General features: G+C 31.7%; 4 protein-coding genes across 4 annotated transcripts in view; 2 read left to right on the top strand and 2 right to left on the bottom strand.

Moving 5' to 3' along the window:
* The window catches only part of LOC105618240, a 45,076-nt gene extending 39,661 nt beyond the window's left edge, over positions 1–5,415 (top strand). The window contains exons 7-10 of the mRNA XM_012199782.1: positions 238–390; positions 3,525–3,789; positions 4,371–4,775; positions 5,014–5,415. Of these exons, the coding sequence (XP_012055172.1) occupies positions 238–390; positions 3,525–3,789; positions 4,371–4,775; positions 5,014–5,415 (1,225 nt within the window). The remainder of the gene's footprint in view (positions 1–237; positions 391–3,524; positions 3,790–4,370; positions 4,776–5,013) is intronic.
* Positions 5,416–7,307: 1,892 nt separating this feature from the next.
* LOC105618239 (replication factor C subunit 2) lies at positions 7,308–9,232 on the bottom strand. The gene is made up of 6 exons (XM_012199780.1): positions 9,111–9,232; positions 8,324–8,591; positions 8,007–8,255; positions 7,716–7,925; positions 7,503–7,616; positions 7,308–7,409 (listed from the first exon to the last, which is right to left on the bottom strand). The coding sequence occupies exons 1-6, from the start codon at positions 9,230–9,232 to the stop codon at positions 7,308–7,310; spliced, it is 1,065 nt and encodes a 354-aa protein (XP_012055170.1).
* Positions 9,233–9,823: 591 nt separating this feature from the next.
* Positions 9,824–11,626, bottom strand: LOC105618238 (glucose-fructose oxidoreductase domain-containing protein 1). Its single transcript, XM_012199779.1, has 2 exons — positions 11,140–11,626; positions 9,824–10,497 (listed from the first exon to the last, which is right to left on the bottom strand). Exons 1-2 carry the CDS (start codon positions 11,624–11,626, stop codon positions 9,824–9,826), a joined length of 1,161 nt encoding a protein of 386 aa, XP_012055169.1.
* Positions 11,627–12,766: 1,140 nt separating this feature from the next.
* The window catches only part of LOC105618237 (phosphatidate cytidylyltransferase, photoreceptor-specific), a 5,374-nt gene continuing 2,747 nt past the window's right edge, over positions 12,767–15,393 (top strand). Inside the window, exons 1-3 of the mRNA XM_012199778.1 lie at positions 12,767–12,844; positions 14,893–15,017; positions 15,105–15,201. Coding sequence (XP_012055168.1) covers positions 12,767–12,844; positions 14,893–15,017; positions 15,105–15,201 — 300 coding nt within the window. The remainder of the gene's footprint in view (positions 12,845–14,892; positions 15,018–15,104; positions 15,202–15,393) is intronic.

Here is a 15,393-nt window from a genome sequence, read left to right as displayed (position 1 = left end):
TATATATATATATATATATATATATATATATATACAAATATAGTGAGAATGTAAGTTTTTTACTCAATTAAAAATTGAACTTTTTACTAAGAATTTAGTAGAATTTTCCATTTTTTTTATAACAATTTTCTTGTCTTAACATTTTATTTATTTTCTTTTGGATCTCACTGAAAGAAATTTTACTGACCATTGTTTGTCATGTTTTTTGATCAATTTTTAAATTCGTCTTGCTTGCAGTTGCATTTCTTGTTCGACGCAAGTCACGATTCATGCAGTAGAAGTCAGCGCGGATCCGAAAAGTCCCCGTTTTGGAGCCGGCCCTAGGGACGATGCAATCGGTCTCTACGTCGATTGGGCCGTGGAGGATTCCGGTCTTTGTAAGGGAGACAGGTTCGTATTGTCGTGCACTGCAACATGTTCGGAATTCGCGAGTCATCGAATAAACATCGTGCAGCTGCACCTGATTGCGTCTCGTCGATAGTCTGGATGGATAGTGATAGCGTTCTGACATGAAATTCGTAAATTTCATTTATTCACCTCACGTAACGATCTTTTCTACGTTTATTTATTTCTTTTATTCTGTTCGCATATCGAAAAATTTAATGATAGATTTGCAATCTCGAGCTAAAATTTTAGAAATATATTCTTTGACAAATATAAAAGCGATTATATATTTCAGATGTTTTAATCCAAATTTTTTATCCTTTGCCTGATAAATCCACTGAATTTCAAAAGAGATTTAAATTCAAAATTTCGAAAAAAGTTTTAATTTTAAAAAGACTTTATTTTACATTTAGAATCTTCAGTAGATCTTATAATACTTTAATGGAATTTAATTCTTATCGTTGATGGTAAGTTATTTAATGTCGAGAATTAAAAATAATAAATAGAAAAAGATGTTTAATCGAATTTTCTCTGAGAAAAACTCAATGTTGATTAAGGAATATATTTGTAAAGTTTATTCAAGTATTTTAGCATCTTGTATTTTCATTATGTAAGGTTAAATTGCATAATAATATTATAATTTTTCACTCTGCTTATTTTTTCTTTCGATTAATAATTAAAATAAACTATTAAATAGATATATATTAACCATTTTATTTTCCAAAAAAACAATGATATATATATATATATATATATTTCAAAGATATATGTATTTTAGAATATTCTTCAACAAATTATATATATATAATAAAGGCAAATATGAAGTAAATAAAATTTGAATTTCAAAACATAAAAATAAATCAAATGTTAGCATTCTAAAAACTACAAAGAGAAACGTTCAGTTTTTTTTGGAAAATTTAAACACGTTCTTTGTTGGAAACAGCTCAAGATGTATTAACTTTCGAAGTTTAAGGCTTATAAAGTCAAATATATTGATAGCATCAATGAAACTCCGTGCGCGGAACTGTAAATCGAGCTGTAAGTCGACTGTTTTGTTTTACTGCTCTCGGAAATGTTACAGCAACGCGGATAAAGATACTCCACTATATTTCTGTGAAAGGAGAGAGAGAATCGTGCACGGAACTGCGAGAGCTGGATAAACCGTTCCATTTCGCGCGTTCTTTAATCATCTAACAAGAGAGGAAAAAGTCCTATTTCTGCCTATTTCTGACAATTACGCCGTTCTTCTAGTTTACGCTTTGGAACAATACGTCGCTTCATGAAGCTGCATAACATTTTCGTGATTCAAAAGTTTTCAAATTAGCAAACGGGAAACAATTTGTGTCAATCTTGCCACGTTGATATTTTTCATAGAAATTATCGTTCGAATTCGAGTATTCTAAAAGGAACCCTCTAAATTCTTTGGAATGAAATCTCACTCTAAAGAGTGAAAATCGAGTCAGTCTTGAAAAAAAATGATTCAATTTTTAAGAGTGAGAGTTCGTTCTTTATAGAATGAGATTTACTTTAAAAAATTTTAGAGAGAAAATTACCTATTCTCTAAAACTTTTAGAATGAATTGTCATTTTGAAGAATAAAATCTGAACATTTGAAGCTCAATTAAAAATTGAGTTACTCTTTTTCAAGACTGACTCAATTTTCATTCTATAAAATTAGATTCCACTTCAAAGAATGTTGAGAGAGTTGAAAAAATCGAAATTCAGGGAAATCTATTAATTCGAGCACACAGCCCTGTTAGTTACGGAACGGGTGAAGGAAGAGTGTCGGGAAATCATAGTGTTTGTGTATGACGGTATGGTAGTACTACATAGCGTGGCTATCGGGGAAGAACAATGCGGCAATCTTGACATTCGGTTCCCAACGGATCGCTGTAGCGTGAAGCGGCACCGGAAGTTCGCCGTGTGCTCCCGTTAATTGCACTAGCGACTTCACATGACCCCACCTTCTACTTCTACTATTTTCCACCAGTATACCCGCTCAGGGAATTCATTGTACGATCGGCAGAATACGACGTATTTCTGGCGTTACCTGCCTACATCGGTCGTTCAAAAATCGCGTAAATTAATGAGCGTTGAACTTTTCGGTTCAAAGCGTTTGATTTAAGAGGCGTATATTCGAGTGCTTGTACACATATTCTGAACCATATTTAATTACATAATATAATATAAGATCAATTCGATGGAATGTACAAATTAATATTATTAGCATATAGATTTTTTATTTGAAATTATTGGACAAATTTTTTAAATATATTCCTCAACGTCGATTTTTCTTCAGCAAATATTCGATTTCAGCAATAATTCGATCCTTCTTTTTAAAATATTTTTTTTATTGTCTGCTAATTTTTTTATGTTAAATATTCTGACGATTAATAACAAGAATTAACTCTCTTCTACATAAAATTAAGCTCTTATAAAAATGAAAAATAGGATTCTTTTAATATCAAAGTTAATTTTTAAGATTTTACTCAAATCTTACTTCTTATGGAATAACTGAAGATAACATGCGTATTTCACTTTGCGGGCATAATCTTTTTCCAGTTCCCACACATTCCTATTTGGTATGCGTCATTAAATTCTAGTCCCGTGCATAATTTCGTTTTATAATTTAATTACCTAGAATGTAAAGTATCAGATTTCATAGTAATTGTTAGCCCAATGAGTTAAACTTTAGTATAAAATTATGTGTATGTTACATTAATGTGTATCCTAAATAAATTTAATTCAAATGTTTTCTGTACTACATATAAAAAATTACAAATAAAATTCTGTTTCTAAAATGAATTATAGGTCGTTTAAACAGTTCACAATGGAATTTAGAACGTAATTTAATCTATAGATAAAGTTATAACTTTATGTCATATTTTAATTTATGTATAATAATATATTTTAATATTATATACATACATTTAATATTATATACATTATATTATATTTAAATATAATATATATTTTCATATTTAGCAGTATACGTGTACTTTAAATTTTTTTGCGACACATTAAATAAATAAAATCTTATTGTTAGATTCTTAGATTCTGAATTATAGATAATATAAGTCCGAGATTTAAATAAAATATGTGCGCAGTCTTGCACAACTTATTGGTCAACATTTCTTTTAGGATCTTAGAAGTGAACGGAAAACTCGTAGTAGGAGCAGGCAGGAGCGATCTGGCACGTCTTCTGGCCGTCGCGCCTGACGCCGCACAGATAGTGGTTCTTCGAAAGGGAGAATCCCTTGCAGCATTGCGTACTTTACGCTCTGATAATCTCAGGCTAACGCATAGAATCGGGTACCTCGAGGAACAGGTCAGAGATCTTTTGGCGCCGAGCAGAACCGAAGTCCCCACTGAAGATCCATCGCCAAGTCGTCAGGAACATGTGCAGGTAACGCTGGCACATTCGGGATCGAGATAAATCAACATATCTTCTTTTTCAGAGAAGCATCTGAGTTGATAGACGAAAATTCGTTCAGTCGCGTTTCGATCAATTCCAAAATTCTAATTCTATTACATAAATATATTTATTTATAAATGGTTATTTAAAAAAATTTATATCAAAAGAAAGCAACTTCATAAAAACCGCATAGAAGAATATAAATAAATAATATCAAGCATATATTGTATTTACTGCATCATAATAAGCAATAATACTAATTATAAGATAGTTGATGTTTTGATGAAAATTTCTTTTAGCAATATTAAAATAGTTGATATCTTGAGTAAAAATTTATGTATGTTTTATCATTTACGTAAAATATATTTATATATTTAAATTTTTGATAATGAAGATCTCTTCTCATTAAGAATGTTCTTACTAATGTAAGAAGATCACACTTAAACGAAGCAAAGAATATAATTGAAAGAAATGATTGATTGTGCTATTGGATTTTTATTTAATTAGGTTTTCACAATCGATTGAAATTGATGTTGATTTGGAAATTCAATTTTGTCCAATTTATGTCATAGGTTTTTCAGAAGGGGCCTCAAGTGACAGCACTTGTGGCGAATCTACCTGGTCTCAATGTGAGAAGCTGCACGGAACTGCGGCAGAGCCTGCCGACCGTCCGAAGTAGACACAGCGATCAATCCAGGATTCGCCTGACGGATTCGAGGAACCAGCGCGAGCTCGACTTTTCGTCCGATGGGGTGGCGAACGGTCATCACAAGTCTCGAAATCGACAAAAACATCAAGGACTTCAGTTGGCCAGATCGACAGCCAGTCTTGATTGTAAACAGTCACCGATGCAGATACAGCGTCGAAGATCGCCGCGTGTTGAGTCTGCCATGGAACATTTGCACAAAAATCGCAAGAGTAGCTCGCAATTACAATCCCTGGAGTTTGATTCCGAACCTACTTATTATCGTTTGCAGGTATTTATATCGCTTACATAATGACGCAGTATACAAATGGGAAATTGCTAAAACTAAATAGCTATTATTTTATAATGAGTAGACAAAAACAAATTAACCAAAAAATATTTTACAATATATATTATACTTTATACTTAATAACAATAAATAATGTTTAATATTTTTTTACAAAGTATACTATATACTTACCTACTTCACCAAACTCTAATACGGTATACTCCTCTTATTCCGTATTTAGGATTCGCAGTCTCGCACGTCGGAAAATTCAGAAATATCAGCGGTATACAGTTCCCAAGAGGCGAAGACTCGTCCAGCGCCACCGAAAAAACCACTGCGGCTCTCCCTGCATCGCGCAGCAAGTCTTCAGTCCGTAGAAAGCGCACCGCCAGCCGCGTCACAGCATGATATAGCGCGAAAGCCGACGAAGAGAAACCACCGAGGTGATCCACCTATAGAAAAGACTGCATCGCGACCTGAGATAAACGGGAACGGGAACGTGAATTCCCAAGAGTCTCACGGTCCACCGCAGCCACCCCCAAGGACGCCCTCCAGGGCAGAATCATGTCAAAGCGCCCTGCGATGGCCCTCTCCTAAGCCAAGAGCGCACTTAACGTCTGTGCCAATGGAGAAATGGTGTTGAACCTCTTGGGAATTTACGAATGTTTCTCGGATGAGAGAATGGAAGAAAGAAAAAAACAGAAAGAATAAACAGAAACAGTTTCTGAGATAACTAGAAATTTTGAAAGCATAGCGTTGACATTATAGCAAATTGCGAAAAAAAGAACGAAAGCAATGTTGATATTATTGATAAATAGAGAAACGATGTATGAAAGTTTTATCTAATAGCTTCTTAAGACGTTCAATTTGGAATTGATTACGTTACAAACTGACAATGCGTTAAAGATAGAATTTAATCTATGCTCCTGCTTTATCAATTCAATGACTAACGCATTCTACATTGATTAGTTCTACGTATATAATATAAAATATATTTTTAGTATAATAATTATGATATATCATATTAAGAGCGCAAGGATAAAATTATGTCGCAAGGATAGAATTTAAGATCAATGTTTATAACGAAGTTTATCTTAGTTTGTCTCTTTTTATAAAATCTTACACGCTCATTTCCTAAAACGAGATATTTATCTCGCTCGAGATAAAAACATAAGACTGATAAATTGCATAAATTATCGGATAAAACATAACTTTGAATGAAGATAAATACAAAAAAATCGGAGATCTCTAATATAATACTTTATACTTTAAATGTATATATTCTCATTTTCATTTCTAAAAGATTCTATTAAGTGATAAAAAACAACATTTTTTCAAGGTCTTTTAAGAGATTGTGTTTTTTGATTTTCAGTTTTTACTAGATGGAAGTCCTTGAAATTAACATTTACAATATTTCTTTTTAATTAAAGTAATAAACAGCCAATCAATATTTTCTGTTAGTACATTTGTTTATCTCTTTATAATGAAAAAAATATAAATTATTAAATTGTAACATATAATTGCGGTCTTCCAGCTTCCTGTCGCTGATTGTACATTTTTTATATATATGATCAATGGTTATGTGGCAGATTATTTGCTTTCACAATCTCTTACAAAAGTAGCTTACATAAGGTAAATTTTGTCAAAATCAAAGATCGAGAAAAACAAATAGAAATAAAGAGTATGGTACGTATTTCAATTATCGCGTATCGTCTTCTGTTTAATTTCCAATATAAAAAAATCCTTTGCGTGATTCATTATATTACATATTATTTTCCTTAACAGAGGATCATGAACGCATGTATATATTTGCAAATCGGACAATAAATGCATAAATCTGTTGTGATTATTTAATAATTTATTACCTGGTTTTGTAATTAAACACATTTGTAATAAAAAAGACATGGAATATTTGCTAATGCAATTCTACGTGTAAAAATGATACATAAACTATATATATAACAAATAACATTAATTTTACGAAATTGCAATATATATATATATATATATATATATACATATATATTGCAATTTCATAAAATTAATTAATGTTATTTGTTAATTAAATTTTTAATATAATTTTTACTACATAATTAAGTGTATAAATGTATAAAGTTATTATAATGATTTATGCTTGAAATAATCATAAGAGAAAAAATTTTGAGTACAATATATTTCACAATATGTATTGAAAAATACTCGCCTGGTAACATAGCATTATGTTATAAAGGCAAAAATTAATCAATATTGCGTAGAAATAAATTTTCTTTTTTAAATTTGCTAGTCTTGTCACTTTTAACGAATTGCGCATTAACATATTGAACATATACAACACTATTTAGATTTACGAGCTGTATCGTGCGTTTATACTTTGATATCGCAAATAAACAGATTTTCTAGAAAAATAATTTTGTCGAGGTTTTTTCAAACCCGACAGAATATTAAAAGAGAATTCATAAATTTAAAAAATACACAGAAAAAAAATATAGAAAATATATTTATTAAAGGGTAATGAGGTAGAATCATTTTACATAATTATTTCGACGTACATGCGCGGCAAAGTCTTGCCACTAGAGCATGTAACTGTAATAAACTGTTAATACCTTCTACTACTCCCATATGTGTTATTCCAATTTCCTGCAAATATTAAAAATATTTATAAAAAGTATATAAAAATTAATATAATATTGTACATCAACATAAATTAAAGCTGTAGCATGCAATTTTTACCTTAACAAATTTCAATTTTAATCTCTCATCCATAGTATGATTTTTACAAACTTTAAATACGTTACTAACTATGTCTTCCGCAGAATAACCCATTTTCCAGAAATGATCCATTACCTATATAATAAATATAACTTGTAGATAGATAGATCTGATATAATATATGTATATCTGAATAAGCACATATATTACTATCTTTAAACACTTATATTTTACCGAGCATGCTTTAGAAACATCTCCCTTTATGCAATCATCTAACATATCTTTGACAATCAAAGGATGAGGTTCATCACAGACTTTAAATACATTTTCTGCATTTACATGATTAAATCCATTATATGTAGATTGCAGATTATTTAGAGCTTGCCTCATATCACCTTGAGCTGTAAATATTATTGCTTCCATGCCATCATCTGTATAAGAAACCTGCAAAACAGTAAGATATAAGTAATTTTGTAAGTCAAGTTAGAAGAGAAGATTAGTTTCCGTTTGTATTATTTTAATTACATTTTCTTTTTCGCAAACTTCAAGAACTTTGGCTAAGACTTCAGCATCCGTTAACTTTCCATATCTTAACATAGCACATCTTGATTGTATAGGTTCAATAATCTCTTCTGTATTGTTGCACGCTAGAGCAAATCTAGTTGTGTGGCTGTAAATTTCCATTGTTCGACGTAACGCTTGTTGCGCACCATCAGTCATACTGTCAGCCTCATCTAAAATAATGATTTTATGCTTTCCTTTTGGAAGATTCACCTGCAAGTTCAAAACAATCATATTAAAAATTACTAAATTAAAAAAAATATCTTACACAATATCTTTACCTTTTTCTGAGCAAACATTTTTATTTTATTTCTAACTACATCTATTCCTCTCTCATTCGAAGCATTTAGTTCAAGTACAGCTTCTTTGAATGCTGGTCCCAATAAAGTACGAGCCAAACATAAAATCGTGGTAGTTTTACCCACTCCAGGTGGGCCGGCGATGATAATATTTGGAGTATTTCCATGCTGAGCAAAAACAGATAATCTTGATACAGTATCCTCATTGCCAACAATATCGGAAAAGATTTGAGGCCGATATTTTTCAATCCTAAATGAAAACAATTAATAATAACATTCTCATATTTAAATAATTAATAATGTTGTTATATTTATATACCTACTGATATTATAAATTACTAATATTATAATTGATATGTTCTTATGTTTATATCATTCACAGTATAACAGCTGAAGGAAGGCAACTAATCAATACTGCTATCTATAAAATATTAGATCTATTCTTTTTTTTAACTGAACTTCTTGTAGTTCATCTCCTTTTTTTCTTCAAAGACAGAAAGAAAAGATAAACCATGCAAGAAGTTTAGCTAAAAAGAATAGATCTATTATTATGCTTTCAATGTCCAAACATATAAACTAAATACTAATTCAAAATGAATTAGAATATTCTTTTAGAGTTTAATTATGTTTTTCAAACATCTCTATTCAGATTTAAATATGTTACTTTATATTAAATTGCAAGATCTAGAAAGACAAAAGATAACCTAAACTCAAGGAATAATACAGCAATCGAAGAAATAAAACATTCCATTACAGAAATAAAACGTACCATGGTAAATTTGCAAATTTGCCATATTTTTCCTTGATTTTCACATTACTATTGCTTGTGGACGGTAAAATCTCATAATCAGTTTCCATGGGTTCATCTTCGACAACACCGTCACCTGCCATCTTCGAATTCACGCTAACTACGCGGGAAATGTTCGATAGATACAATCATGGAGTAAGAAAATATAGACAGAAGGAACTCATTTCAGACATCAGATAATTTACATAAATATCAAACATAAATGAATTTATGATTAGATGATTAAAATACAAATATTTATTACTAATCAGACATATACAGCATAAAAACATAAAGATGTTATAGTTAAAATATTTTGCACTATGTAATTTTTATTTTTCTATAACATCTTTAATTTTTCATCTTTGTACATTATACATTTAGAAATCAATATACTTATTTCTTTAAGCACAACCAGTATTTATAAATATAAATATTTTCGTACATAGGTATATATAGGTACATGTATATACAATAAAGATAAATTAAATTATACATTAATGTTTTTTCTGTGCAAAAAGATTATCTAAGTACTCACAAACTAATTAAATGATAGAAAAATAAAAATTAATGATAGCTGCCTTAAATATTATTTCTCGCAATTAACGTATCAGTACAATTTTTATATCTATCGGATATATAGCAGTACAGCAAAGTTTTTCATAAGCAATGAAAAGCTTTTGCAAAGCAGACTCTTATATCGAGATGGCTGTAGCTCTGACAGCAGCGCTTAACAAAGGATTCGGATCCGGCTCTTCTGTCAGAATGTTAACTTTCGCCCATCCACGTTGTTTGTTACTTTGTCGCAGTGCATCAATAACCGCTTGCACATACAGGCCATCTTCGAATGTAGAAGCGGAGAACACCGGTTCTTTAATCCATCCTCTTTTGTCCTCCACAGATTGAAAGGCTTCTCTTAGCGCTGCAATCATCTTCCTAAGTCCTTTGATATAAGGCCTGGGTATGGAGTCCACAATTGGTAAGGATATTCCTTGCAAGTCATCCGTATCACGATACAGGATTTCCTCTTGTTCACCACGGCATCCATATAAATCTCCACCTCGAACAATCAGATGATTTCCACCTCCACATATCAGCACCTCTTGGGAGAGCTGACCTTGCAAATGATTGCTTAGAGTAGCCGTTACCAAGGTACCACCACTTAACTCCATTTGAAAGCTACAGAAATCTGGTGATGTGACATGCCTGATCCCATTAATATACTTAGTTGATTGGGTAAACGTTCTCACAACAGCGTGCACTCTCGAAGCTCGTTGACCCATCAAATGAAAAATTAAATCTATAACATGACTGCCCACCAATGCCAAGATTCCTCCACCCATTGTGTCGTCACACAACCAATCATATCCTGAAATAATTAACAAATTAAATTTAAATACTAATCAAATATTTTATACAAATTCTTTAATTAATTATACAAAATATAAGAATTATATTTTTTGAATTTCTCCATTATACACACACACACACACACACACACACACACACACACACACACACGCACACGCACACGCACACACACACACATATAAAAGAAAATATTTTATAATAAAAAAAATAATTTCTACATAATCTTTATATCATCCCTTTATATCATTCCTTTACTTCAAAAGAAGTCACAAAAAATTAAGTTTTTCAGAAGTTTTTTTTTAACAAAATTGTTTAAAAAATTATACTAATTTGTTAAAAAATTATACTAATCAAATAATATCAATAAAAAGAGAGATATATTCTTAGAAACACAGGCAAATGTTATTTTTGTTATTTTATCATATCTTTTAAAAAGTATCCATTTTGAGTTGTGACAATTGTTGACATCCTAAAATTATAATAAATATGAAACAATTCATCAAAGTGAAATAACTCAGAATATCATCAACAGGTTATATTTATCTTCATTAGCCAAAGTAATTAAATTTAAAATAAAATAATTTCTTATATATTAATTTAAGTATGTAAAAAATCTTGCATTTGATTTCTCTGTGTTTACCATTATGCAATAAACTGCCCATATGTACTCGGATTTCTATGACTGTTACAGGTCCACTCAAATATCCATCTTCCAATACCTTCTTCATGTGTACAAAGGCTGGCAAAAATCTTAGGCTGTGATTGACTATGCTGATCAGCGAAGGATAATACTGTGCAGCCCGTACCATCTTCAAAGCCTCACTTTGGCTTAGACCTGCAGGTTTATCACATACGACGTGTTTTCCTATGCCTAGGGCTTTGACAGCAATCTGGGAATGCAAGCTTGGCGAGCACATTATGAAGATCAGATCCACATCCTTCCTCAGAAGAACATCGTCTATGCGACTTGTGTGAAACGGTATTTGGAGATCGTTTGCTACCTCCGAAACCTCTGCCAGCGTACGACCCCATATAGCCTCGATTCTGAAACCCTTCTCTCTCAGGAAAGGTATAATGATTCTGACAATGCTGCCTGTGCCAAACACCCCGATGCCGGGTAATGTCATCCTGAACGTGTGAAGAAGGGAACACGTTCGTTCCTTTTAATTCTTCACTTAAACTTAACCTATGACGCGACGACAGCAGTCTCTACTCTTATTCTTAGCAATGAATAAGAGTGTCCCGTAATTTATTTTCAGTCTTGCTTAATATTTAGTCACGCTTCTTCATTTTCGGACTTTGGAATTCAAATGTAGGTCACGTATTAGCGAATTTGTTTACGACAGCAGTGGTGAATCATGGTGAATGAAGATTCATGAAACCATATACAATGAACATTATAAACACAAATAAACATTTAAGGCTGATACATATGTTAAATTAAAATCTGTTTTTTTTTAACATGTTATTTACTTACATCTATTGTTTGATAAATATTAAATAAAATATAAATGTTATTTCTTTACAAGACATAATACAGATACATACATACAGATATAATACATGATTTTTAGGACGCGAAATTTGTATCACAAATTTACAAGACGTTCTAAAAATCGCGTCCTAAAAATCATGTATTATAAATCAAAACATCTGATAATGCTCGTTTCTACCAATGTAGATTATAACTTTCATCAATTTACTCGTCATCATTTTCTATTTTTTCTAAGAATTGGAAAAAGTGAACTGAGATTAAAACTAATAATCCGTAAACTCAGATTCCGATAAGGACAAATAAAATTAATCTAAACATCACTGGAAATGGGCGTTAATCGATTAAAAAAAAAGATCTTTTTACGTGTCATATATGATCATATTTCAAACACTTCATTGCGATGACACACAAATCTATGTACGTTCGTACGTCGATGACTGCAATTATTATTATTGATTAACCGAAGTATCCCGAGCTCGCCCGAGCTCAATTTCCCTTCCTTCCCGACGCCGCGACGAGTGACGAATCTTTTATCCACTACATTCCCTTCGTAATCCGCTGTTCGTTTCGCACAAGCGGCACAGGTGCGACGCGACGCGACGCGACGTGATGTGATGCGACGCGTGCCTGTCACGTCCGCTCCCGCACTTGTCTGACTCCTTAAAATATGTAAATACGCGGTCGCGTGCGCGTGTTCACATATATCAACGTTTCTCGAGAGTTCACGTATCCGTTGCGTTCGCGTGGACTTCACTTTGGCGATCGCGGAGCGATGTCGGAGGTGCGCAAGAGAACCGTCGGCGACGCGACATCGTCGACAGCGGCATCGCGAGACGTCAGTGACGATCAGGTAAAAAAAAATCAAGAGATTTCTTCTCTTTTTTTCCTCTCTCTTGCTCACTCGCTCTCTTTTCTATTATGCCGCGGTTTCCGGAAGATATTCTCCGGTATGCATCCGTATTCCGTCAATGTTTATGCTATCGACGACTATCGATCTGCGCCGTTGGCGCATAACGAATTATTTGTTGATGCGACATATTTGACAGCTACCAATACATCGCGCGCGCTTATCCGACGCCGCGCATCGCGACGCTTTACGTATACGCGTCATATGATGTGAGTGCTTTCCATTTATACCTTTTCTACCGATATAGATTAATTTTATCTTGGTTTAAACAACTACTTTTTATCCTCTTCTAATTCTCTACCAATACAGATTAACTTTAATCTCGGTTCAACTTTAATTGCTTTTTATCTAATTGCTTTTTCTAGTTCTAAGAATTAGAGAAGGATAAGAAGTAAATTAAACCGATTAAAGTTAATCTACATTGGTAGAAATAAACGTTGTCTGTTTCTAATATAGATTAACTTTATGTAATTACTTTTAATTTTTTTCTAGTTCTAAGAATTAGAGAAGGAATAAATTAAATTAAAGATTAAAGTCAATTTACATTAATAAAAAAAACGTTGATAAAAGTGACACAAGTTGACACAAATTGTCATTTTTATCTATCTTAGCATTTCATTTCAATAACAAAGACAGAACTATGATGTGTAAAGACTAACATCATGGATAGAACAATGCTTGTGTTGACTTGTGACACTAAATAGAAAGCATCCCATGCAACATGAAATTGTTCTTTTATTTCTAAATTTCTACCAATGTAGATTAACTTGAATCTTGATTTAATTTATATTTTGTATTTATTTCTAGTTTATATTCTAGTTTTAATAATTAAAAAAAGACGAGGAGTAAATTAAAGTTAATCTATATGATAGAAATGGACCTTATTATAGCAAAACTTCTTATATGCTTTATCTTTTCTTTTTTTTTCTTCAATGCAGAAAAAAATGAGTAGAAATGAACTGTGCGAGTTCAGCTAAAAAAACAAGTTCAAGTGCGTAAACGCGCTCGCGATATGTATTCATAACACGCAGCACTTTCATTAATCCTCTTAGGGGGGTTGGGGATTGGGGAGACTGTTTTGGAGTAGATCAGTCGAGAAGCGAGAGATCCGGGTTGTCATGGGTTAAAAGGAGCGGGAGATATAACGGCGCAATGATTTCTCCGTTAAAGAGCGAAGTCGAGCTTTAAATCGTGAGGCTCACAAGATTGGAGAGGATCTCTCATCTTTCGGGGGATGAAAAAAATCAGAGAAACCTTTAACCTTTTACATGTCTGCTTATCGCAGTCACATTCCTTTGTTCTTCCTTCGTACCTGATCCTGCGATTGTGTTTATCCGATGTTTTTTTAATTAGAAAATGTGCCCTCGCATGTTTTCCTCGATGCATTTTAATTGTCGCGAATATTTAATTTCCATGTAACACGATCATGTTCTGTTCTTTGATCCTGTTTTTTTCCATTCTTAATTCTCCGTTTGCAATCTGAATTTTTTTAGCACAAGCGAAATTTTACTCTCAAATTTCTTCGAAATAAAGGAGGACGAAGTCCAATCTCCCCCCTCCTCTATCTTGTTAAAAATTGGATGTTTGTATACTATATTTTATACAAATACGCTGAAGATAGCGCCGAAATGATCTTTTTAATAATGTATTAATTTAAATTAAATTAATACATTAAATTAATATTTAAATTAATATTTAAATTAAATATTTGCCTATCACTCACCGTGTTGTGTAACTCTAATTGTCACTCGTTATTATATATTTTTTTTATTTAATAATATAATAGAGATGTTAAAAAATATGACTCTGATTTTTCACATTTTTTGGAAGCTTTTGAAATCAATAGAAAATTTTGTACTGAATGAAATGAATAAAAATATGATTGCAGACAAAAATACTTAAATAAATATTTGTTTATCAAATTTTTAATAAAATAAAAAATTGTTTTTACATTCAGTAAATTTATACTAATAGTTTTTTATTTTTTTCAGAAAGAAGATGTTGAATCCGAAGATGATGCGAAATTGGAGGTAGAGGAGTTAGCAAAGGCTTTACCTCAAGGAACTGACCATACTCCACATATTTTAAGTTCCGTTCTCTCCGGTCTTCCAGATCGGTAAAATATTCATATTACTTCTTTTGTACAATAATTTTATTGTAATTCTATATGAATTTTTTGAATTTTTCGTTGTGGTTCTTACAGCTGGCGAAATTGGATAATTAGAACCATTTTTACTTGGTTTATGATAGCTGGGTTTTGTCTCATTATTTATGGGGGTCCATTAGCGTTGATGATTACAGTAAGTTTCAAAATATTCATACTATTCGTTAATATGATATTTTTATATGTATATATATATATATATATATATATATATATATATATATATATATAGTGTGTGTGTGTGTGTGTGTGTGTAGTAGTATAATATTATTATTATTATTATAGTATNTAGTAGTAGTAGTAAGTAGTATAGTATAAGTATATAATA

Source organism: Atta cephalotes, assembly GCF_000143395.1.
Source record: "Atta cephalotes unplaced genomic scaffold scaffold00016, whole genome shotgun sequence".
Lineage (NCBI taxonomy): Eukaryota > Metazoa > Arthropoda > Insecta > Hymenoptera > Formicidae > Atta > Atta cephalotes.
This window is presented reverse-complemented; position numbering and strand designations above follow the sequence as displayed.